Source organism: Anomalospiza imberbis, chromosome 22 (assembly GCF_031753505.1).
Source record: "Anomalospiza imberbis isolate Cuckoo-Finch-1a 21T00152 chromosome 22, ASM3175350v1, whole genome shotgun sequence".
NCBI classification, from domain to species: Eukaryota; Metazoa; Chordata; class Aves; order Passeriformes; family Viduidae; genus Anomalospiza; species Anomalospiza imberbis.
Genome location: NC_089702.1, coordinates 8,359,615 through 8,385,325, shown reverse-complemented (window position 1 = coordinate 8,385,325; position 25,711 = coordinate 8,359,615). Strand labels below are relative to the sequence as shown.

Below are 25,711 nucleotides of genomic sequence, written 5' to 3'. Positions count from 1 at the left end.
AAATCCCCGGTGCCGTGACCCCAAACCCCCCAGTGCCGTGACCCCAAATCCCCAGGTGCTGTGACCCCAAATCCCCAGTGCCACCACTCCAAACCCCCCAGTGCCGTGACCCCAAACCCCCAGGGCCATGATCCCAAACCCCCAGTGCCGTGATCCCAAACCCCCAGGGCCATGATCCCAAACCCCCCAGTGCCGTGACCCCAAATCCCCAGTGCCATGATCCCAAACCCCCAGTGCCGTGACCCCAAATCCCCAGGGCCATGATCCCAAACCCCCAGTGCCATGACCCCAAATCCCCAGGGCCGTGATCCCAAACCCCCCAGTGCCGTGACCCCAAACCCCCAGTGCCATGACCCCAAATCCCCAGGGCCGTGATCCCAAACCCCCCAGTGCCGTGACCCCAAACCCCCAGTGCCGTGACCCCAAATCCCCAGTGCCATGATCCCAAACCCCCAGTGCCGTGACCCCAAATCCCCAGGGCCATGATCCCAAACCCCCAGTGCCGTGACCCCAAATCCCCAGGGCCATGATCCCAAACCCCCCAGTGCCATGACCCCAAATCCCCAGGGCCATGATCCCAAACCCCCCAGTGCCGTGACCCCAAACCCCCAGTGCCATGACCCCAAATCCCCAGGGCCGTGATCCCAAACCCCCCAGTGCCGTGACCCCAAACCCCCAGTGCCGTGACCCCAAATCCCCAGTGCCATGATCCCAAACCCCCAGTGCCGTGACCCCAAATCCCCAGTGCCATGATCCCAAACCCCCAGTGCCGTGACCCCAAATCCCCAGGGCCATGATCCCAAACCCCCCAGTGCCATGACCCCAAATCCCCAGGGCCATGATCCCAAACCCCCCAGTGCCGTGACCCCAAATCCCCAGTGCCGTGATCCCAAACCCCCAGTGCCGTGACCCCAAATCCCCAGTGCCGTGACCCCAAATCCCCTTGTGCCGTGACCCCAAATCCCCAGTGCCGTGCCCCCACTCCCGAATGGGGCAATTTTGGGTCCCCACCAAAAATCAACCCCGCGGCTCCCAGGAGCCTAAAACGGATCCGGCCGCTCCCTGGAGCTGTGCGGTGCCCCCGCTGTGTGTGGAGGTGGGAAACGGATGGAATTCCTGGGAAAAGGGACTGGGCAGCGTCATTTTTATTTCTAGAACAATCTGGAAACCGCAGGGAAGGAAATTCCCGGCGCTCCGCTGCGTTTTTGGGAACTGCTGCCCTTGAACCCCTCTGAGGGTCCATGTGGAGCTCTGGAAGGCTCCAGAACTCCTGGAAATGCTGGAAACGCCTCTGGAGTTTCCAGAACTCTTGGAAATGCTGGAAACGCAGGGCCCGCGATGCTCCAGAACTCCTGGAAATGCTGGAAACGCCTCTGGAGTTTCCAGAACTCTTGGAAATGCTGGAAACGCAGGGCCCGCGATGCTCCAGAACTCCTGGAAATGCTGGAAACGCCTCTGGAGTTTCCAGAACTCTTGGAAATGCTGGAAACGCAGGGCCCGCGATGCTCCAGAACTCCTGGAAATGCTGGAAACGCCTCTGGAGTTTCCAGAACTCTTGGAAATGCTGGAAACGCAGGGCCCGCGATGCTCCAGAACTCCTGGAAATGCTGGAAACGCCTCTGGAGTTTCCAGAACTCTTGGAAATGCTGGAAACGCAGGGCCCGCGATGCTCCAGAACTCCTGGAAATGCTGGAAACGCCTCTGGAGTTTCCAGAACTCTTGGAAATGCTGGAAACGCAGGGCCCGCGAGGCTCCAGAACTCCTGGAAATGCTGGAAACGCCTCTGGAGTTTCCAGAACTCTTGGAAATGCTGGAAACGCAGGGCCCGCGATGCTCCAGAACTCCTGGAAATGCTGGAAACGCCTCTGGAGTTTCCAGAACTCTTGGAAATGCTGGAAACGCAGGGCCCGCGATGCTCCAGAACTCCTGGAAATGCTGGAAACGCCTCTGGAGTTTCCAGAACTCTTGGAAATGCTGGAAACGCAGGGCCCGCGATGCTCCAGAACTCCTGGAAATGCTGGAAACGCCTCTGGAGTTTCCAGAACTCTTGGAAATGCTGGAAACGCAGGGCCCGCGATGCTCCAGAACTCCTGGAAATGCTGGAAACGCCTCTGGAGTTTCCAGAACTCTTGGAAATGCTGGAAACGCAGGGCCCGCGAGGCTCCAGAACTCCTGGAAATGCTGGAAACGCCTCTGGCCCGCAGCCCTGGCCCACGGCCAGAGCCTGGCAGCACATCTGGCTCTGGCAGGGAATTCCCAAATGGAATTTCCCCAAACTGGGGACAAGCCAGGAGCAAAGTCCTACTGGAGTGACCGGAATGGAAATCCGGGAAATCCCACCGGGCTCTTCCCGGAGCTGCCATTTGGGGGTGGGGGGGGGGAATGGGAAAAGCTTTGAGAGCCCCGAGCTGCCCCTGGCCGGGGGGGGTGGCCCGGGGTGTCCCCAGGGGTGGCCTGGGTGTCCCCAGGGGTGGCCCGGGTGTCCCCAGGGCTGGCCCGGGGTGTCCCCAGGGGTGGCCCGGGTGTCCCCAGGGCTGGCCCGGGGTGTCCCCAGGGGTGGCCCGGGTGTCCCCAGGGGTGGCCCGGGGTGTCCCCAGGGCTGGCCCGGGTGTCCCCAGGGGTGGCCCGGGTGTCCCCAGGGGTGGCCCAGGGTGTCCCCGGCGGCTCCTCCCGGTCCCGCTGTCCCCGCTCCGCTCCTGCCGCACGCCCGGGGCTCGGTGCCGGGGTCCTGGGGCACGGGGGAGGGGGTCCCGGGGGTCCGTCCCGCCACACCGGGGGTCCTGGGGCACGGCGGGGGTCCCGGTCCCGGGGGTCCGTCCCGCCACACCGGGGGTCCTGGGGCACAGGTGGAGGTCCCGGGGGTCCGTCCCGCCACACCGGGGGTCCTGGGGCACAGGTGGAGGTCCCGGTCCCGGGGGTCCGTCCTGCCACACCGGGGGTCCTGGGGCACAGGTGGAGGTCCCGGGGGTCCGTCCCGCCACACCGGCGGTCCTGGGGGACAGGGGGAGGTCCCGGGGGTCCGTCCCGCCACACCGGGGGTCCTGGGGCACGGCGGGGGTCCCGGTCCCGGGGGTCCGTCCCGCCACACCGGGGGTCCTGGGGCACAGGTGGAGGTCCCGGGGGTCCGTCCCGTCACACCGGGGGTCCTGGGGCACGGGGTGGGGGTCCCGGTCCCGGGGGTCCGTCCCGCCACACCGGGGGTCCTGGGGCACGGGGGAGGGGGTCCCGGTCCCGGGGGTCCGCCCCGCCACACCGGGGGTCCTGGGGGTCCGCAGGGTCCTGGCGCTGGGGTCACCTGGGGACGGACGGGTCGGAATCGACGTGGCCGAGGAGGAAGAGCTCGGGGCGGGCGGCGAAGCCCAGGCGGCCCTGGCGGGGGGAAGGCAACAATTAGTGCCGAGGGGATTTAATGAGCCCGAGTTGAGCCGGGGTTAAGGAAGCCCAAGCTGGTTTAAGGAAGCCTGAGCTCAGCCCGGTTTAACGGAGCCCGAATGAAGCCCAGGTAACGAAGATGGGATGGAGGGCGGTTTAACAAAGCCACAATTTAATGAAGCCCGAACTGAGCCTGGTTTAACAAAGCCACAATTTAATGAAGCCCGAACTGAGCCTGGTTTAACAAAGCCACAATTTAATGAAGCCCGAACTGAGCCTGGTTTAACAAAGTCCAAGTTGAGACGGGTTTCATGAAGCTCAAACTGAGGACGGTTTAACAAAGCCCGAATTAAGCCTGGTTTAACGGAGCCCATATTGAGCCCAATTTCATGAGCCTGAGCAGGGCAGGCTTTAAACGAAACCAGAGCTGATCCCGGCTTAAGGAAGCCCCAGTTGGGCCCAGTTTAACAAAGCCCGGGGTGGGTGCCGAGGTGGCCCCAGAGTCACCTGCACCCATTAATTAGCAGTGAGCAGGAGGAAGGGCGTTAATTGGGAGCGGATCCCGCTGTTAATTGGGGCAGATCTCATCCAGCCCCGCCCAGGGCTCTGAACGGCCCCTCCCTCTGCAGCCCCAATTAACTGCAGCCCCAATTAATTAACTGCTCCCTCTACAGCCCCAATTAACTGGGGCGTGGATGAGCCTTAATTAACTCGTGACGCGACGCTGCAAACGCTCTGGGTGGTGCTGAACGGGACTGAGCCTGGGGTGAGGCTCTGCAGGGGCAAAAGCAGGAAAAAAACGGGAATTTGGGGTTTTTGGTGGGTCTGGCCGGGGCAGGGCGGGATGAAGGTGCCGAGCCCTGATCCCACAGAAGGAATTCCCATAGGAAGGGAGGGTGAGGGGCCCTGGGAGCCAATCCCACGGGACTGGGACGTGCCCCAGCTCAGCCTGATGCTGTTCTGAGTTTTCCCTTTTTTTTCTCTTCTCTGTGTCCCCTGTATTCTTTGCAGGTATATTTGTGGCTCTGTGGCCTGTTCTATTAATAACTACTTTTCCCAGTATTTTTCCATGGCCTTTCCCCGGGCAGAAAGACAAAAATTCCAGAGCTCCAAGCCCCAGGAACAGCTCCTGGAGAGACTTCATGGACAGAGCTCAGCCAGTGCCTTCACTCCAGAGAAGGGGAGAGAACTGCACCACCTGTCCTCCTAATTGCTGCTTTAATCAATTAAGTAATTTCCTAAAACCTACAATCCCCGTGGGGATGGGCTTTTGTGGGCATCTTTCCATACCTGCCCCCGAAGGCCTTGAAGTAAAATCCACTTTTATTTAAACTCTGAACTAAAATGATCTCGAGTTTCGTTCCCAGGTTGGGGAAAAGGCAACAACCCCACGGGCACAGCTCCAGAGTGTGGGGGGCTCTGTCCCAGCCAGCACCAGCCCCAAAAAATGACCCAGGAAGCCAAGTTGGAAAAGTCTCCATGTTTTAATGGCAAAGGGGGTTTGTACAACCAGGACCAGAGGAAAAACCCCCAAATTAGCGCAGCACGGAGCAGATGGGGACCCGAGCTGGAGGCTCCGCGCACAGTCAGTGTTTCAGCCAGGAGAGCTGACCCCTCCCAAGCCAAAATTCCCAACCCAGGGAAGCTGGGGTTGGGACAGCAGGATTCCAAAGCCCAAATCCAGCTCTGGTCCAGCCCCTCATCCCCCCAGCCCCCAAATCCCACAGCTCATGGCTGCTGTGCTGTGGGAATGGGTGTAAAAGGTACACACGTTACACGACAGGGTTAAATCCCGCGGGAATTCTGGGCTAAGGGCAGGAAAACTGAGAATCAGCGTTGTGGTCAAGGGGTGCTGCAGGTCTCAGCAGGTTTGGGAAAGGGTGGGAAGAGGGATTTGATCCTGCCCCGAATTACAGGGGAGTTTTCCTGCTGGGCTCTGAGTGTTTTCACCCTCGTCCCTGCAGTGTGTCCTGGGCACCAGGGAACAGCCCAGGCCTCGGGAGGTGATGGATGAAACCTCAGAGCAGGAGGGGCGGCCCTGACCTGCTCCAGTCCTGGGACAGGATGCTGGGTTTGCTCGTGGAAGGGAAGAAATGCCCGTGACAAGATCCCAAACGTTCCCAAGAGCTGGATACTGCAGGGGTTTTATTTCAGAGAGAATTCCCTGCCCGGAACTGGGAGAGCAGGGAAATGTCCGTGGGCAGTGGGGGATGGACCCAGGCATCCCAAATAAACCAGGACTGGGATGGACCCAGGAATCCCAAATAAACCAGGACTGGGATGGACCCAGGAATCCCAAATAAACCAGGACTGGGATGGACCCAGGCATCCCAAATAAACCAGGACTGGGATGGACCCAGGAATCCCAAATAAACCAGGACTGGGATAGACCCAGGAATCCCAAATAAACTAGGACTGGGATAGACCCAGGAATCCCAAATAAACCAGGACTGGGATGGACCCAGGAATCCCCAAAAAAACAGGACTGGACTGGATTTAGGAATCCCAAATAAACCAGGACTGGGATAGACCCAGGAATCCCAAATAAACCAGAACTGGGATGGATCCAAGAATCCCAAATAAACCAGGACTGGGCTGGAACACTCTGGCTTGGCCCCAGGAGAGGTTTGGGGCCCCCTGTGCCCCATCCTGCAGGTCCATGAAGCACTTTGGGATCTAAACCCACGGAGCTGTGCCTCTGCTGCAGCTCCAGCTGGACAGAGAAGGGAATTTCCCTCAATAACCCAAATCTGAGCTTCCCACGCCCAATTTCCATGATCCAGAGATCCAAATCCCCCTCAAGAAGCAAGATGGGGCCCCAAAGCACCCCTGGGAGATCCAAAGGACGCCCTGCTCCCTCCATCCCAACCCACTCTTGCACTCGGGATGCATTCCTGGCCAAGCTTCTTCCCAGACTCATTGAACAGAAGGGGATGATAGGAGGGAGGTAAATCCAGGGAGCAGCAAAGAAAGCCCTGGAAAAGGCTCTTGGAGCCTCCACAGCCTGATTTTGAGTTATAACCCAGGGATTTTTGAGAACTCCAAGAGTATTTCCATGGCTTACAGAGAATAAAGTCATAAAATCATAAATAACCACGAACTCGTTCCATTTGCTGACCCCAAAATCCCACATGGGGCCACTAAAAGTCAGTAGTGATAATATAATATATTATTAATGCTCAGGTTCCCCATCCTCATGGGAATGGGAAGTGTTTTCCAGTGAAAAATACCAGATCTGCTCAGGCTGGGGCAGCAGAGCCGTAGTGTCACCCCACGCCCAGTGACAGCAGCATCCCCAAAAGCCACCCAAAAGGGGATTTAGGGATTTTTTAGCTTATTTGCCTATTTTGTCCAGCTCAGTGCCAGAGCAGCGCTCCTGGAGTCAGTGTTTGTGCTACGGGGGGGTCGAACACTCCGGGATGAGGAATTTGGCATTTCAAGGAGAACGGGGAGGGGGGGGTCAGGCTGCTCCTGTGTCCCCCCCCAGCTGTGGCTCCCATCCAGGGGGGTTTGGGGGTTCAGCAAAGGAGGGCCCGCCCCGAGGGCTCCGGCAGCATCCGTGTCCTGCCCGGGGTGTCCCGGTGCCCTGCGTGTCCCCGAGCGGCGCCGTCCGTGTCCCCGGGGCACCTGGCACTGCTGGTGGCTCTGGGGCTCCGGCCCCACCCCCTCCACGGGCTACTTGGGGGGGTGGGAGGGCGACTGCTCCAGGTGCAGGGTCCGGGTGACGCTTACCGTGCTCCCGCAGGCCAGGAAGGAGGCGCCCAGGGCAATGAGGCACAGCCACGTCTGCGGGGACAGGAGGGGACAGTCAGCTGGGACAGGGACAGTGGGGCCGCCCGCTCATGGCGTGGGCAGAAAAGCCTCCCTGGGTCCAGCACTGGCAAGGCCACTGTGGCTTTCAGTGGATGGGGACCCCAGCCCTGCCCCGGGCAGTTGTGTCGGGGTTGGAGAATTCCCTGAATTCCAGGAGGGAATTCTCCCCAGTGTCCAACCTCCACTGTCCTTGGAGGCTGCTTGCCCTGGTCCTGTCCCCTGGGAGCAGAGCCTGACCCCACCTGGCCGCCCCTCCTGTGGGTGGGGAGCCACAAGGTCCCTCCTGAGCCTCCCCTCCCCCAGGCTGAGCCCCCCCAGCTCCCTCAGCCTCTCTGGGGCTCCAGCCCTTCCCCAGCTCCTGTCCCGGTTCTGGATGTGCTCCAGCCCCTCAGGGCTGCACTCAGGACCCCAAACCTGAGCCTGGCTGGGGTAAACCCCACTGCTGGCCCCACAGAGGGCTCCACTGGGATCCACGGGATCAGGAATCACCCAGAATGTGCCACCCGACGAGCTGTGGCCAAGGGCTCAGTACCCAGGTGATGCTGGGGACCCTTGGTGACTGTACTGGGACCAGTACCTGGGACCGGCCCCGCTGGGGACATGGACAGCGGAGTCACACAGAGGTGACACGGAGCTGAGTGGGGACAGGACAGTGCCAAGGGTTACAGAGGGGTGACACGGAGCTGAGTGGGGACAGGACAGTGCCAAGGGTCACACGGAGCTGAGTGGGGAGGGGACAGTGCCAAGGGTCACACACAGGTGACATGGAGCTGAGTGGGGACAGGACAGTGCCAAGGGTCACAGAGAGGTGACACGGAGCTGAGTGGGGACAGGACAGTGCCAAGGGTCACACACAGGTGACACGGAGCTGAGTGGGGACAGGACAGTGCCAAGGGTCACAGAGAGGTGACACGGAGCTGAGTGGGGACAGGACAGTGCCAAGGGTCACAGAGAGGTGACACGGAGCTGAGTGGGGACAGGACAATGCCAAGGGTCACACAGAGCTGAGTGGGGACGGGACAGTGCCATGGGTCACAGAGAGGTGACACGGAGCTGAGTGGGGACAGGACAGTGCCAAGGGTCACACAGAGGTGACACGGAGCTGAGTGGGGACAGGACAGTGCCAAGGGTCACACAGAGGTGACACGGAGCTGAGTGGGGACAGGACAGTGCCATGGGTCACAGAGAGGTGACACGGAGCTGAGTGGGGACAGGACAGTGCCAAGGGTCACACACAGGTGACACGGAGCTGAGTGGGGAGAGGACAGTGCCAAGGGTCACACGGAGCTGAGTGGGGACAGGACAGTGCCAAGGGTCACACAGAGGTGACACGGAGCTGAGTGGGGACAGGACAGTGCCAAGGGTCACAGAGGGGTGACACGGAGCTGAGTGGGGACAGGACAGTGCCAAGGGTCACACAGAGGTGACACGGAGCTGAGTAGGGACAGGACAGTGCCAAGGGTCACAGAGAGGTGACACGGAGCTGAGTGGGGACAGGACAGTGCCAAGGGTCACACGGAGCTGAGTGGGGAGGGGACAGTGCCAAGGGTCACACACAGGTGACACGGAGCTGAGTGGGGACAGGACAGTGCCAAGGGTCACACGGAGCTGAGTGGGGACAGGACAGTGCCAAGGGTCACAGAGAGGTGACACGGAGCTGAGTGGGGACGGGACAGTGCCAAGGGTCACACAGAGGTGACACGGAGCTGAGTAGGGACAGGACAGTGCCAAGGGTCACAGAGAGGTGACACGGAGCTGAGTGGGGACAGGACAGTGCCAAGGGTCACACGGAGCTGAGTGGGGAGGGGACAGTGCCAAGGGTCACACACAGGTGACACGGAGCTGAGTGGGGACAGGACAGTGCCAAGGGTCACACGGAGCTGAGTGGGGACAGGACAGTGCCATGGGTCACAGTGAGGTGACACGGAGCTGAGTGGGGACAGGACAATGCCATGGGTCACAGAGAGGTGACACGGAGCTGAGTGGGGAGGGGACAGTGCCAAGGGATGGGATCTGTCGGGGGACAGCCTGGGCTGATCCCCAGCACGGGGCAGGTGAGGGGGGGTCCTGCCCTGCTCAGGTGAGGCCCCACCTGCAGAGCTGCTCCAGGGCACCAAGGCAAGGTCGTGGAGCTGCTGGAGCCAGTCCAGAGGAGGCTTTTTGGAAAGAACCCCTCTCCATGAGGAGGCACTGGCATGGATTTCCCAGATGATGCCCCACCCCTGGAAGTGTCCAAGGCCAGGCTGGACAGGGCTGGGAGCCACCTGGCCAGGTGGGAGGTGTCCCTGCCCACGGCAGAGGGGCGGGACAAAACTTTAAGTCCCTCCCAGCCCAAGCATGCCGTGGTTCCACGGTCACGCCATGATTCCACCTCTGTGACACACAGACAGGTCCAGAGGAGCCGTGTGCTCTTCCAAAGTCTTCTCCCACCTGGAAGGGGCCCAGGTGGAGCCTGACTCACCAGGTAGGCCACGAAGGACAGGTAGACAACGCTGAGCACGGCGGCCCCGATGTACAGCGCCAGGTTGTGGAGGGACATCACGTAGGCCACCACGAAGTACATGTTGATGCAACAGATGAGGAGGATCAGGAGGCCCCCAGCCACCTTCCAGAACCTGGAGCAAGGTGAGACACATCGGGGTGAGGAGGGGATGCTGCAGGTGAGGGGATGCACCAGGTGAGGGGCAGGTGTGCCCAGGTGTTCCTGGGTTTGGGGAAGGTGTGCCCAGGCGAGGGGCAGGCATGCCCTGCTGTGCCCAGGTGAGGAGCAGGCATGCCCAGGTGAGGAGCAGGTGTGCCCAGGTGTGCCCAGGTGAGGAGCAGGCATGCCCAGGTGAGGAGCAGGTGTGCCCAGGTGTGCCCAGGTGAGGAGCAGGCATGCCCAGGTGCCCCCTGGTACTCACAGGCCGTTGGCGAAGTCGTGCATGACGCCGGGCAGGCTGGTGAAGGTGAGCACCGGGATCAACGCGAACGGGAGCTGCGGCAGGCGGGGGAACAGAGAATGGAGAGTGGGAATTGCTCTGATCCTCTGGAATCCTGGGCTGGTTGTGGTGGGAAGGGACCTTCCTGCCCACCCCAGCCCGTCCTTCGCCAGGGCAGGGTGGAAACAGCCCCGTCCTTTCAGTAAAAGTGACAGTGACAGCCCTGGACACCTGCGGGCTGGGAGGGGCTGGGTCCCACCTGGCCCATGGGTCCTGCTCACCTGGAGCTCCTGAACCCCAGCCCTGGCCACCTGGAGCTCCTGAACCCCAGCCCTGGCCACCTGGAGCTCCTGAACCCCAGCCCTGCCCACCTGGAGCTCCTGAAACCCAGCCCTGCCCACCTGGAGCTCCTGAAGCCCAGCCCTGCTGACCTGGAGCTCCTGAAGCCCAGCCCTGCTCACCTGGAGCTCCTGAAGCCCAGCCCTGCTCACCTGGAGCTCCTGAAGCCCAGCCCTGCTCACCTGGAGCTCCTGGAGCTCCTGAAGCCCAGCCCTGCTCACCTGGAGCTCCTGAGGCTCCTGAAGCCCGGCCCCGCTCACCTGGAGCTCCTGAAGCCCAGCTGTGCTCACCTGGAGCTCCTGAGGCTCCTGAAGCCCAGCCCTGCCCACCTGGAGCTCCTGAAGCCCAGCCCTGCTGACCTGGAACTCCTGAAGCCCAGCCCTGCTCACCTGGAGCTCCTGGAGCTCCTGAAGCCCAGCCCTGCTCACCTGGAGCTCCTGGAGCTCCTGAAGCCCAGCCCTGCTGACCTGGAGCTCCTGAAGCCCAGCCATGCTCACCTGGAGCTCCTGAAGCCCAGCCCTGCCCACCTGGAGCTCCTGAAGCCCAGCCCTGCCCACCTGGAGCTCCTGAAGCCCAGCCCTGCTCACCTGGAGCTCCTGGAGCTCCTGGAGCCCAGCCCTGCTCACCTGGAGCTCCTGAAGCCCAGCCCTGCTCACCTGGAGCTCCTGAAGCCCAGCCCTGCTCACCTGGAGCTCCTGGAGCTCCTGAAGCCCAGCCCTGCTGACCTGGAGCTCCTGAAGCCCAGCCATGCTCACCTGGAGCTCCTGAAGCCCAGCCATGCTCACCTGGAGCTCCTGAAGACCAGCCCTGCTCACCTGGAGCTCCTGAAGCCCAGCCCTGCTCACCTGGAGCTCCTGGAGCTCCTGAAGCCCAGCCCTGCTCACCTGGAGCTCCTGGAGCTCCTGGAGCTCCTGAAGCCCAGCCCCGCTCACCTGGAGCTCCTGGAGCTCCTGAAGCCCAGCCCTGCCCACCTGGAGCTCCTGGAGCTCCTGAAGCCCAGCCCTGCTCACCTGGAGGCTCATGAGGACGTTCAGGAAGTCATTCATGCCCGTCAGGTGCTCCACGTCCTGGAAGATGGCCACGAAGAGCGTGGGGGTGACGGCGATGGAGCGCGTGAGCAGCACCCGCGCAAAGCGGGACCAGCGCAGGTTCAGGAAGCCCTGGGGGGCCAGGAGTAAGGAGTGAGTAAGGTGTGAGTAGTGCAGGACCAGCACAGGTTCAGGAAGCCCTGGGGGGCCAGGAGTAAGGAGTGAGTAGTGCAGGAGCAGGGCATGGGGGGAACAGAGAGGCCAGGAGTAAGCAGTGAATAAGGAGTGAGAAGGGTGTGAGTAGTGCAGGACCAGCACAAGTTCAGGAAGCCCTGGGGAGGCCAGGAGTAAGGTGTGAGTAAGGTGTGTGTAGTACAGGACCAGCACAGGTTCAGGAAGCCCTGGGTAGGGGCAGAGAGCAGCAGGGGTGAGGAGGGAGTACGGAGTGAGGAAAATGGAGTACAGGACCAGGAACCTCGGGGAGGATGGGGCGGTGGGGCTGAGGAAGGAGTGATGAGTAAGTAAGGAGTAGAGAGGAGTAAGGAGGACAGAACACAGAGGAGGAGAATGCAGTGAGGAGCACAGAGTAAGGAATAGATGAGTAAGGAGCAAGGAGTACTGAGTGAGGAGTAAAGAGCCAGGGAGCTAGGAGTATGGAGTAAGGAATAAGGACTACAGGGAGTAAGGAGTACAGAATACAGAGCACGGAGAATGCAGTGAGGAGTAAGAGTCAGAAGTACCCAGTGAAGAGTGAGGAGCATCGAGTTGGTGAGTAAAGAATATGGAGCAAGGAGTAGTGAATGAGGAGTGTGGAGACAGGAGTGAAGAGCCAAGGCGTGAGGAGTGAGGAGTACAGGGAATAAGGAACATGGAACACAGAGCAGGGAGAATGCAGTGAGGAGTAGGAGAGTCAGAAGTACCGAGTGAGGAGCATTGAGTGCAAAGTATGGAGTAGGTGAGTGAGGAATACGGAGCAAGGAGTGGTGAGTGAGGAGTGAGGAGTAAAGAGCCAAGGAGTGAGGAGTAAAGAGCCAAGGAGTGTGGAGTGAGGAGTAAAGAGCCAAGGAGTGAGGAGTAAAGAGCCAAGGAGTGTGGAGTGAGGAGTAAAGAGCCAAGGAGTGAGGAGTAAAGAGCCAAGGAGTGTGGAGTGAGGAGTAAAGAGCCAAGGAGTGTGGAGTGAGGAGTAAAGAGCCAAGGAGTGAGGAGTAAAGAGCCAAGGAGTGAGGAGTAAAGAGCCAAGGAGTGTGGAGTGAGGAGTAAAGAGCCAAGGAGTGAGGAGTGAGGAGTAAAGAGCCAAGGAGTGAGGAGTAAAGAGCCAAGGAGTGTGGAGTGAGGAGTAAAGAGCCAAGGAGTGTGGAGTGAGGAGTAAAGAGCCAAGGAGTGTGGAGTGAGGAGTAAAGAGCCAAGGAGTGAGGAGTAAAGAGCCAAGGAGTGTGGAGTGAGGAGTAAAGAGCCAAGGAGTGTGGAGTGAGGAGTAAAGAGCCAAGGAGTGAGGAGTAAAGAGCCAAGGAGTGTGGAGTGAGGAGTAAAGAGCCAAGGAGTGAGGAGTAAAGAGCCAAGGAGTGTGGAGTGAGGAGTAAAGAGCCAAGGAGTGTGGAGTGAGGAGTAAAGAGCCAAGGAGTGTGGAGTATGGAGTAAGGAATAAGGACAACAGGGGGTAAGGAGTACGGAACACAGAGTAAGGAGGGAGCAAGGAGTGAGGAGGGAGCTGCGTTACCTCCATGACGAACTGGCCCGAGTAGGTGCCCGTCATGGTGGAGCTCTGCCCGGCCGCCAGGATCCCGATGGCCCAGATGTAGAGGGCAGCAGGGCCGAAGTAGCAGCCCAGGACCACGCCCTGCAGCGGGGAGGGAGCAGCTCCGTCAGCCCCGGCCCCCCGAGGGCACGGAGCAACACCCAGGAGTAAAGAACGGGGCTCAAGGAGCCCGGGGTCTTCTCACCCCAGCTCTGGTTTTGGGGATCCCTTTACTGGTCCCAGCCCCAGTGCTCCCGGTTTAGCCAGAAGCAGGAGATGCCACCAGACAGGGTCACTGTGCCCTCCAGGGACACCAGAGAGGGTCACTGTGCCCTCTAGGGACACCCGACAGGGTCACTGGGCTGTGACCCTGGGGACACCAGACAGGGTCACTGTGCCCTCCAGGGGACACCAGACAGGGTCACTGGGCTGTGACCCTGGGGACACCAGACAGGGTCACTGTGCCCTCCAGGGGACACCAGACAGGGTCACTGGGCTGTGACCCTGGGGACACCAGACAGGGTCACTGTGCCCTCCAGGGACACCCGACAGGGTCACTGGGCTGTCCTGGGCATGGTGTCACCCCATGGGGACACCCGACAGGGTCACTGGGCTGTCCTGACATGGTGTCACCCTATGGGGACACCCGACAGGGTCACTGGGCTGTCCTGGGCATGGTGTCACCCCATGGGGACACCAGACAGGATCACTGGGCTGTCCTGGGCATGGTGTCACCCCATGGGGACACCCGACAGGGTCACTGGGCTGTCCTGGCATGGTGTCACCCCCTTGGGGACACCAGAGAGGGTCACTGTGCCCTCCAGGGACACCTGACAGGGTCACTGGGCTGTGACCCCTGGGGACACCAGACAGGATCACTGGGCTGTGACCCCTGGGGACACCAGACAGGGTCACTGTGCCCTCCAGGGACACCCGACAGGGTCACTGTGCCCTCCAGGGACACCAGACAGGGTCACTGTGCCCTCCAGGGACACCCGACAGGGTCACTGGGCTGTGACCCTGGGGACACCAGACAGGGTCACTGTGCCCTCCAGGGGACACCTGACAGGGTCACTGTGCCCTCCAGGGGACACCTGACAGGGTCACTGGGCTGTCCTGGCATGGTGTCACCCTATGGGGACACCAGACAGGGTCACTGTGCCCTCCAGGGGACACCAGACAGGGTCACTGGGCTGTCCCCAAGCTGTCCTCCCCAGGAACACTCACCCCCTTGTAGATGTCCACCTCCAGTGTCTCGTTGTTGTTGGGGAAGAGCGAGGAGTGGGGGCTGCTGGAGTTGGCACAGACCTGGTGCTGCACGGGCACGGAAGGGAGGGATAAGGGAATGGCTTGGGCTGGAAAACCCCTGGAAAACCCTCTGGGATCCAGCAGTGATGCCAGCACTGCCAAGACCACCGCTGACCATGTCCCCAGGTGCCACACCCACGCAGCTGCTAAATCCCCCCAAGGGATGGGGACTCCACCCCTGGCCTGAGCAGCTTTTCCATGAAAGAATTTTCCCTAAAATCCAACCAAAACCTCCCCTGGACATTTTTTTGTTTCACCCTGTCACCTGGGAGCGGAGCCTGACCCCCAGCTGGCTGTCCCCTCCCGCTGGGCAGGTGTGGGGAGCTGGAAGACCCCTCTGAGCCTCCTTTTCTCCAGGCTGGGCCCCCTGAGATCCCTCAGCCTCTCCTGATGCCCCAAACCCTTCCCCAGCCCCACTCCCAGCTCTGCACGTGCTCCAGCCCCTCAAGGAGCCCAGAACTGACCCCAGGATTCGGGGTTTGAGCTCAGCAGTGCCCAGCACAGGGGGACGGGCACTGCCCTCATCCCTGCATCCCTGCTGCAGCTCCCAGTCAGCGCCAGTCCGTCCCAGTGGTCCCAGTCCCACCCACCACGTGCGCGTTGGTCTTGTTGAAGAAGGCCTCGGCGAAGACGGTCACCACGAAGATGTTGATGATGAAGGAGACGAAGAGCGCGATGCACGACTCGATGAAGAAATACTTGTTGGCCTCTCTGACCTCCCTCTTGTCTGCACGGTTCACCTGCCGGGACTGGGGGGACGGGGACAGGAGGGGGGGACAGAATTCCCTGTTAAGCCCTGGGACCAGAGCCGATGGTGGGACAGCTCCTGCCTGGCAAGGATCCCACACCTGCACGGGCTGGAAATGGGGGGGTGTGTTCTACTGCCATCTGTCAGAGCTGGGGCAGTTTTCTTCTGCTAATTGGGCAATTTTCTTCTGCTAATTGGGCAGTTATCATCTGCTCTTTGGGCAGTTTTTCTTCATCTCTTCCACAACCAATCTCCCTCCAGGAGATCTCTTCTGCTCATGGGCCATTAATTATTCATTATCTTCTGTTCGTGGCCAGTGAGTGTCCCTGCATGGCTGAGAAAATTCCATCATCCCACTGGGAGATGCTCCGCCCAGGGGAGGAGCCGAGCATTCCTACCTGGATACAATCTGACTTTTTGGGACACCACAGCAGCCTTTGCCCACTGCATTCCCAGAGGAGCAGCTTTCTTCCCCACTGCATTCCCAGAGCGAGCCCAGGCCCATCCACACCAGCCCTGGAGCTTCAGAGGAAAACTCCCCCCTTGTGCAGGATCCCTGCTCCAGCAGAAGCACAGCTGGCACTGCAGGAGGGCTGAGCCACCATGGGATGGGACTGCTGCCACCACCCTGACCCACAGCGGGTCACGGCTGCTCTGGCTCTGGCAGAATGTATTGTTTTGCTTTTTTAAATTTTATTTTTATTTTCCTCCCTAGTACAGAACTGTTATTCCTATTCCCATATCTTTCCCTGAGCACCCCTTGATTTCAAAATTATAACAATTCGGAGGGAGGAGGTTTACATTTTCCATTTCAAGGGAGGCTCATGATTTCCTCAGCAGACACCTGGCTTTCCAAACCCAGACAACACCCCACAAGGGCCACGTGTCCCCAGGCTCCTCAGGGGGCGTTTCCCCACCCCAGGGTCCCCTCCTGGCACGGCTCACCTTGACCAGGGCAGAGTGCAGGTACATGTTGTGGGGCATGATGACGGCGCCCACGATGCCCACGGCCTGCTCCAGCTGCGGCGTGCCGCAGTCCTGGCAGTAGGGGATGAACAGCCCCTGCAGCAGCTTCTCCTGGCTGGGCTTCACCGTGATGTACTGGGCACAGGGACAGGGAAACAGGGAGTGTTGGGGTGCTCCAGAGAGAAACCACAACCCAGACTCAAATCTCCTTCATTTTAAGTGTCCGTCCCCATGTTTGGTGCTGTTTTGGTACAGGAGTGGGATCACAGCACTGACTCGTGGAATTGGTAAGGATTGGAAAAGGTTGTGAAGGATGGAAAAGACTCTGGGATCGTTGGGTTCAGCACTGGCCATGTCACCAAGTGCCACATCCACATGGCTTTTAAATTCCTGGGGACTGGGACTCCCTCCCTGCCCTGGGCAGCCTGTGCCAGTGTGACAGCCCTTTCCAGGTAGGAATTCTCCCCAGTATCCAACCTCAACCTCCCCTAGGAGGACATTTCCTCTCATCCTGTCACCTGGGAGCAGAGCCCAAACCCCACCTGGCTGTTTGCCCTCCTGCCAGGGAGCTGTGGAGAGCAAGAAGGTCCCCCCTGAGCCTCCTTTTCTCCAGGCTGAGCCCCTTTCCCAGCTCCCTCGGGCTCTCCCAGTGCTCCAGCCCCTTCCCCAGCTCCACTCCTGGCTCTGGACACGCTCCAGCCCCTCAGGAGGGGGTACCTCATATCCAAAGGTCAGGGCCATGATGGTGATGAGGAGCCCAAAAAACGCCTCGAGCTTCCGCAGGCCTGCAAGGAGGAGAAGTCCCGTTGTCACCAAGCTGGGAAGTGCTCAATCCCAAATTCAGCCCCCAGAAGCCCAAAGCAGAAATTACCATATTTGTCCAGGAAGAGGAACACGAAGGTGTCGGCGATGGTGATGAGCACTCCCCCCCAGAGAGGGATCCTGTGGGTGAGAGCGGGGTCAGCGCCCACCCAGAGCTCCAAATCCCTTCTGTTTAGGGCCTTTTTTGGGGTGGAGCTGTATGGCTGGGGGTTCTTCACGGCCTGAGCAGGACAAAGGACCACAGGGACCTGACAGCCACGGGGGGAGGATGTCACCTCCCCACAGAAGTCAGTCCCACACAGCCTTCCCCAGGAGCAGATGGATTCCTATGGGATGTGGCCCTGGGACAGGCCAGTGAAGTACTGAAAGCTGTGCTTAGTTTCCACACATAAAGATCCTGGGGTTAATGATGTTCTTGGGATTAAACACCTGCAGAAGTATTTTGCCCGAAGAAGGAAAAGAAAGACTGTGAGATTGGAGGTCAGTGATGAGGAGACAGACAAACACTCTGCTACCTGCTTAAAGAAAACAAAATATTCAGAACGAGATTTGGACACATGCTGCCCAAACTACTGAGCCACTCGTTCATCAAGCTGTAAAATATTGCACCAAATGTGAAACATTGCACCAAATTTAAAACATTGCACCAAATGTGAAACATTGCAACAAATGTGAAACATTGCACCAAATTTAAAACATTGCACCAAATGTGAAACATTGCACCAAATGTGAAACATTGCACCAAATTTAAAATGTTGCACCAAATTTAAAACGTTGCAGCACTGTCCTGCCTCAGGAATGCTTGAATCCATGGGATGCCCCATTTGCTGCCTTCCCAGGAGTCCTGTATGGGATGTGGAGTTTGGCAGGAAGCTGCACCCCGATTTTGTAACAAAAAAGGTACAAACAAAGGTAAAACAAATGAAATCAAAGGTACAAACAAAGGTAGAACCGATGAATTAAAAGGTAAAACAATTGAAATTGAAGGTACAAACAAAGGTAAAACAAATGAAATCAAATATACAAACAAAGGTAAAACAAACGAATTCAAAGGCAAAACAATTGAAATGGAAGGTACAAACAAAGGTAAGACAAAACAAATCAAAGATACAAAGGTAAAAACAAGCCCAGCCCCTGTGGGTGTCCCACAGTGGAAATGCAGCCCTGGAGGCTGAGCTGGCGATGCGAGCTCAACCACCAGGGTGACTCACATCCTCGGTGCTGATTTGGGGGAATTCACAGGAAATAAGGGCGTTCTGGGCACAGGGTTTCTCTCCCTCCCTCCCTCCCTCCCTCCCCGCTCCTGCCCCACACTCACTTGCCCATGGAGAGCAGGTTGATGGCGATGGCAGAGCCGATGACCTCCTGCATGTCGGAGCCGATGATGGCCAGCTCCACCATCAGCCACAGGATGATCCGAGGGAACTGGGGGGGAAAGGAATGCCCAGTGCCATGAAAAACAGGGAAAAACATCTTCTCCCGTGGGGCTGAGGTGATCCTGCAAGCAGGAATGGGGCCATCACCCTGCCCTGATGTGGGAAGCACACAGGGCGGCTCTGGAGGTGAAATCCCAGCTCCTGTGGCAATGCTGGGGAGGATCTGGGTCACCTGTGTCACCCCAGCTCCTGCCCTGGATACAGGAGCCAGCTGTGAGAGAGAAATGAGGGATCACCAGGTGTGGATAAACTGGGAATGTGCGTGGGAAGACATTCCAGGGCAGAGCAGTGACACCGTGTCAGGACAGGGAACAGCCAAGTGCACAGGGATGGGACACCTCCAATGTCCCCACAGCCCCTGTCCAGAGCACATGGGACATCTCCAATGTCCCCACAGCCCCTGTCCAGAGCACATGGGACACCTCCAATGTCCCCACAGCCCCTGTCCAGAGCACATGGGACATCTCCAATGTCCCCACAGCCCTTCCCAGAGCACATGGGACATCTCCAATGTCCCCACAGCCCCTGTCCAGAGCACATGGGACATCCCCAATGTCCCCACGGCCCTTCCCAGAGCACATGGGACATCTCCAATGTCCCCACAGCACATGGGACATCCCCAATGTCCCCACAGCCCCTGTCCAGAGCACATGGGACATCTCCAATGTCCCCACAGCCCTTCCCAGAGCACATGGGACATCTCCAATGTCCCCACAGCCCTTCCCAGAGCACATGGGACATCTCCAATGTCCCCACAGCCCTTCCCAGAGCACATGGGACATCCCCAATGTCCCCACAGCCCCTGTCCAGAGCACATGGGACATCCCCAATGTCCCCACAGCCCTTCCCAGAGCACATGGGACATCTCCAATGTCCCCACAGCCCCTGTCCAGAGCACATGGGACATCCCCAATGTCCCCACAGCCCTTCCCAGAGCACATGGGACATCTCCAATGTCCCCACAGCCCTTCCCAGAGCACATGGGACATCTCCAATGTCCCCACAGCCCTTCCCAGAGCACATGGGACATCTCCAATGTCCCCACAGCACATGGGACATCCCCAATGTCCCCACAGCCCCTGTCCAGAGCACATGGGACATCTCCAATGTCCCCACAGCCCCTGTCCAGAGCACATGGGACACCTCCAATGTCCCCACAGCCCTTCCCAGAGCACATGGGACATCTCCAATGTCCCCACAGCCCCTGTCCAGAGCACATGGGACATCTCCAATGTCCCCACAGCCCCTGTCCAGAGCACATGGGACATCCCCAATGTCCCCACAGCCCCTGTCCAGAGCACATGGGACATCTCCAATGTCCCCACAGCCCTTCCCAGAGCACATGGGACATCCCCAATGTCCCCACGGCCCTTCCCAGAGCACATGGGACATCTCCAATGTCCCCACAGCCCTTCCCAGAGCACATGGGACATCCCCAATGTCCCCACGGCCCTTCCCAGAGCACATGGGACATCTCCAATGTCCCCACAGCCCCTGTCCAGAGCACATGGGACATCCCCAATGTCCCCACAGCCCTTCCCAGAGCACATGGGACATCTCCAATGTCCCCACGGCCCTTCCCAGAGCACATGGGACATCTCCAATGTCCCCACAGCCCCTGTCCAGAGCACATGGGACATCCCCAATGTCCCCACAGCCCCTGTCCAGAGCACATGGGACATCTCCAATGTCCCCACGGCCCCTGTCCAGAGCACATGGGACACCTCCAATGTCCCCACGGCCCTTCCCAGAGCACATGGGACATCTCCAATGTCCCCACAGCCCCTGTCCAGAGCACATGGGACATCCCCAATGTCCCCACAGCCCCTGTCCAGAGCACATGGGACATCCCCAATGTCCCCACAGCCCCTGTCCAGAGCACATGGGACATCTCCAATGTCCCCACAGCCCCTGTCCAGAGCACATGGGACATCCCCAATGTCCCCACAGCCCCTGTCCAGAGCACATGGGACATCTCCAATGTCCCCACAGCCCTTCCCAGAGCACATGGGACATCCCCAATGTCCCCACGGCCCTTCCCAGAGCACATGGGACATCTCCAATGTCCCCACAGCCCCTGTCCAGAGCACATGGGACATCCCCAATGTCCCCACAGCCCTTCCCAGAGCACATGGGACATCTCCAATGTCCCCACGGCCCTTCCCAGAGCACATGGGACATCTCCAATGTCCCCACAGCCCCTGTCCAGAGCACATGGGACATCCCCAATGTCCCCACAGCCCCTGTCCAGAGCACATGGGACATCTCCAATGTCCCCACGGCCCCTGTCCAGAGCACATGGGACACCTCCAATGTCCCCACGGCCCTTCCCAGAGCACATGGGACATCTCCAATGTCCCCACAGCCCCTGTCCAGAGCACATGGGACATCTCCAATGTCCCCACAGCCCCTGTCCAGAGCACATGGGACATCCCCAATGTCCCCACAGCCCTTCCCAGAGCACATGGGACACCTCCAATGTCCCCACAGCCCTTCCCAGAGCACATGGGACATCCCCAATGTCCCCACAGCCCCTGTCCAGGCCAGCCTCACTCATCATCAGCAGATCTTCCTTATGCAAACCCAAGAAATTCCCAAGCAGGGCGTGGAACAACCAGGAAATGAAACCAGGTAAACCTAAACCAGGTTTTGACCTAAAGGATTGTTTCTCTCCTCGTAATTCCTCGGGATTATTTAGCATTGCTGTGCTGGCAGGCAGCTGAAACCCCAGACTTTATTCCTGACTGGAAAATGCCAACATCCCCCTGCTCCCTCCTTGTGTTTCCCAAGCCAGAAGAGCACCAAGACACCCTGAAACCCACCCCAGGAGCAGCCAGGCCCTTAGGGATCCTCACGGCACCACCAGGGACACTGGGGGCGTCACCTGTCTTCTGCTCCCAATCCCCCAGGACTGTCCCCAGCCCCCTGTGGCACCCCTCAGGACCTGAGGCAGTGTCCCCCACCCACCCCAGCCCCCCTGAGGACCTGGGGCAGTGTCACCCCCCCATCCCAGACCCCACTGAGCAACTGGGGGCGTGTCACCCAGGCCCCCTGAGGACCCAGGGGAGCGTCACCCACCCACCCTGAGGACATGGGGGAGTGTCACCCCCTCAGCCCAGCCCCTCAAGCACCTGGGGCAGTGTCACCCAGCCCCCCTGAGGACCCAGGGCAGTGTCACCCACCCCTCCCAGCCCCCCTGAGGACCCGGGGCAGTGTCACCCAGGCCCCCTGAGGACCTGGGGCAGTGTCACCCAGCCCCCCTGAGGACCCAGGGCAGTGTCACCCACCCCTCCCAGCCCCCCTGAGGACCTGGGGCAGTGTCACCCACCCCTCCCAGCCCCCCTGAGGACCTGGGGCAGTGTCACCCAGGCCCCCTGAGGACCTGGGGCAGTGTCACCCAGCCCTCCCAGCCCCCCTGAGGACCTGGGGCAGTGTCACCCAGGCCCCCTGAGGACCCGGGGCAGTGTCACCCACCCCTCCCAGCCACCCTGAGGACCCAGGGCAGTGTCACCCACCCCTCCCAGCCCCCCTGGGCGCGTGGGGCAGTGCCCCCCCCCCAGCACCCACCTTCTGGTACTGGCGGTTGCACACCTCGGCCAGGTGCAGCCCGGTGACCACGCCCAGCCTCGCTGCCAGCCGCTGCAGCAGCAGCCCGATGATGGTGGCCAGCAGCAGCACCCACAGCAGCTGGGGGACACGGGGACACCAGTGGGTGGGGGGACACGGGGAGCCCCAGGTCCCCCCAAAGCCACAGTGCTGGCCTGTTCTAAACCCACACTGTTGAGGTTTTTGGGGCAGCTACGATCCCAGAGCTGGCCTGGGGTGGATGCAAAGGGCCCCAAAGGCAGGACCCCAAATGCTCCTGCTCCCCCTGCTCTCTGGAGCGCTCCCAGCACCACCAGCCCCCCGTGGGACGTTGGTGGTGAGCCCGTGGGTGCCTGCACCCACCTTGAAGCCCGCCACAGCCCCGGACTGCAGGTCAGACTCGATGTTGCCGGGGTCCAGGTAGGCGATGCTCATCAGGAACCCCGGCCCCGTGAACGCCCACAGCTTGCGGAAGCTGAAGCAGGAATGCTGCAGGAGGGGAGAGAAATTCATTCACTAATTAATTAATTCCCTCACTGACACCCCAGACAGGGGCTCAGCCTGCTCCTTAACCCCATCCCAAATTCTGCGGGGCAGTAAAACCAAACTATTCCCTAATCTCATCCTAAAAGTCCTGCCTGTTCCTTGATCCCACCCCAAAGCCGGCCCCAGTCTGAGGGGTTTAGGCCCAGGCTCTGGGACAGCCAAGGTCACGCTCATGCAACCCCAGGGGGAAGCAGGACCCTCCCCTGCTGGCAGCTGAAACTGGGGGCTTCAGCCAAGGGCCGGAGGGGAAGTGTCAGAGGGGACAGTGTCACGAGGCCAGCCAGAGCTCCTGCTCCCTGATAAGGGAACAAAGAGCCCAGGTCCCTCCCTGAGCCTTTCCCTGCTCTTTGGCTGCTCCCAGCAGGAGCCAAATCCCACGGGATCAATCATTAACACAGGCCCCACATCCCCCAGAGCATGGAGACCCCTCCCCCGCTTCCCTCTCCCAGTCCCCGTTCCCAGTGCAGGCTGGAAGGGGAACTGGTGCCCGTGGGAATGACTCAGGTGGGTGTCTGAGGCAGATTTTCCCAGCAGGGTTTTCCCACTCACCGTCTCATCCTCAGGGATGGGGATCTTGCTGTCGAAGTAGGTGGTGAAGGGCTCCCCGTCGTCAGCCTCGGGGGGCTGCAGGGGGCTCCTGCTGCTGGAGATGGTGCTGACCACCCCCCCGAGCCCCCCGGGCTCCCCAGAGACATCCTCTGCAGGGACACAGGGAACAGGAGCAGTGAGCACGCCTGGGGAGCCAGGAAATCCTCACAGGGGCTGCTGAGCCCCACAGGCACAGCAGGACAAGCCAGCAGAGGTGATGCTAATTAAGTGATAAAGAGGTAATTGAATTAAAATATCCCCCACTGCTGCACCCCTCGGAGCCCACTGCCTTCCCAGAATCTCCTCTCCCTCCTGGTTCCAGGCTGGAGCCAGGCTAAGTCTGGGATTTATTTATTCCAAATAATTTTTAAAAAAACCCCATCCTGGGGGCTGACGTGGAGCGACGGCAGGAGCAGCGTCCCCGGGATGATGAACTGGGGCTGGATGAGCCCGATCCCAAAGATCTGGGACTGCTCTGGGACTGCTCCTGCACCTTTCCCCCAGACTCTCCGGGCTGGATCCCGGGGAAATCCAGCATCTGGAAGCAAGGGACAGTCAGGAGATGGCACACAGCTCCCCGGCAGGGCCAGCCAGCACTCCCGGACTCCAGGAGTTTCCAAACGTCAGGAGCTGAGGGTCACCCCAGCACACTCCCACCCTCTCCCCCCACCACCGCCAGCAAAACCTCAATCCCCTGCTGTCTCCCAGTCCCACAAACCCCATAGTCTCTGCCAACCCCACAAACCCCACAGTCTCTGACAGTCCCACAAACCCCACAGTCTCTGACAGTCCCACACAACCCCACAGTCTCTGACAGTCCCACAAACCCCACAGTCTCTGCCAACCCCACAAACTCCACAGTCTCTGACAGTCCCACAAACCCCACAGTCTCTCCCAATCTCATACAATCCCACTCTCTCCCAATCCCACACAACCCCACACAACCCCACACTCTCTCCCAATCCCATACAATCCCACACTCTCTCCCAATCCCATACAACCCCACACTCTCTCCCAATCCTATACAACCCCACGCTCTCTCCCAATCCAATACAATCCCACAGTCTCTCCCAATCCCATACAACCCCACACTCTCTCCCAATCCCATACAACCCCACACTCTCTCCCAATCCCATACAATCCCACACTCTCTCCCAATCCCATACAACCCCACACTCTCTCCCAATCCTATACAACCCCACACTCTCTCCCAATCCCATACAATCCCACACTCTCTCCCAATCCCATACAACCCCACACTCTCTCCCAATCCCATACAACCCCACACTCTCTCCCAATCCAATACAACCCCACACTCTCTCCCAATCCCATACAACCCCACACTCTCTCCCAATCCAATACAACCCCACACTCTCTCCCAATCCCATACAATCCCACACTCTCTCCCAATCCAATACAACCCCACACTCTCTCCCAATCCTATACAACCCCACACTCTCTCCCAATCCAATACAATCCCACACTCTCTCCCAATCCTATACAACCCCACACTCTCTCCCAATCCCATACAATCCCACACTCTCTCCCAATCCCATACAATCCCACAGTCTCTCCCAATCCCATACAATCCCACACTCTCTCCCAATCCAATACAATCCCACAGTCTCTCCCAATCCTATACAACCCCACGCTCTCTCCCAATCCAATACAATCCCACAGTCTCTCCCAATCCCATACAACCCCACACTCTCTCCCAATTCCATACAATCCCACACTCTCTCCCAATCCAATACAATCCCACAGTCTCTCCCAATCCTATACAACCCCACAGTCTCTCCCAGTCCCACACAAGCCCACACTCACTCCTGCTCTCCCCACGGGGCATTCCCTTCCCTCGGGAGCAGCTGCAGCGCTCTGGGCTCCGGGGCCGGCACGGGGCAGCTCTTTGAGCTCTTTGCCCAACGTTTCTCCTATTGCATCACCAGCGGGTTCCTCCTTTGCTCCTCCTTTTCCCGGCCTCCCAGAGCCCTGCCAGGGCCTGGTTTACACAAGGGAGCAGAGGGAGCTGCCCAGGTGTGCAGAGGGAGCTGCCCAGGTGTGCAGAGCTCCCTCTCGGAGATTCCTCCCAGGACATTGCTGCCCGGGCCGGGCTGGTTTGGCTGGTTCAGCTGGGCTCAGTGACCCCGGGGTGCTGCCAGGGCTCAGCCCAGCACCCCAGACAAGCAGGGGATGACTGAAGGGAAGGGGGATGATGAGGGCAGCCCCCTCCCCGTGCCCCCTTTCCTGAGCCAGGCTCACCGTAGGACGCTTTCCGCTCCGCGTCCGAGCTGCCCATGGTGGAGGCCTTGCCCCGCTCTGGGAACTGCTTCACTCTGGACACGTCGGCTGAGAAAAGGGGAAAAATCCTGTCAGGATGTCTTAGAACCCTAGATGTTAAGAACTTTAAACTTTCTGGGCTGAAAGGCACAGAAAAACTCAGGAAAAAAAACACTCCATTTGAGGCTTGAAGAAGGCTTCCAAAATGAATTAATTACAAGTGTGCA

At 59.6% G+C, this 25,711-nt stretch overlaps 1 protein-coding gene across 2 annotated transcripts; it reads right to left on the bottom strand.

Annotated features, from left to right (window-relative positions):
* Positions 1-3,214: 3,214 nt before the first annotated feature.
* On the bottom strand, positions 3,215-25,605 carry SLC11A2 (solute carrier family 11 member 2). 2 transcript variants are annotated; one of them, XM_068212575.1, is made up of 16 exons: positions 25,467-25,605; positions 23,169-23,317; positions 22,437-22,562; positions 22,056-22,175; positions 18,371-18,477; positions 17,102-17,172; positions 16,948-17,015; positions 16,210-16,365; positions 15,107-15,265; positions 14,436-14,522; positions 13,191-13,310; positions 11,456-11,605; positions 10,089-10,162; positions 9,647-9,800; positions 7,105-7,158; positions 3,216-3,369 (listed from the first exon to the last, which is right to left on the bottom strand). In XM_068212575.1, exons 1-16 carry the CDS (start codon positions 25,501-25,503, stop codon positions 3,292-3,294), a joined length of 1,710 nt encoding a protein of 569 aa, XP_068068676.1. In that variant the 5' UTR covers positions 25,504-25,605; the 3' UTR covers positions 3,216-3,291. The 2 variants fall into 2 exon arrangements, with proteins under 2 accessions (XP_068068677.1, XP_068068676.1); XM_068212576.1 differs by lacking the exon at positions 13,191-13,310 and having other exon boundaries at positions 3,215-3,369.
* Between the last annotated feature and the right edge of the window lie 106 nt (positions 25,606-25,711).

Coding starts and splice junctions, on each gene's coding strand:
- SLC11A2 (XM_068212575.1), bottom strand. CDS start 25,503: ATGGGCAGCTCGGACGCGGAGCGGAAAGCGTCCTACG. Junction 22,563..23,168: donor CCATCCCTGAGGATGAGACG/GTGAGTGGGAAA, acceptor CCCCTCCTGCAG/CATTCCTGCTTCAGCTTCCG. Junction 7,159..9,646: donor TGTCCTTCGTGGCCTACCTG/GTGAGTCAGGCT, acceptor CTGTCCCCGCAG/ACGTGGCTGTGCCTCATTGC.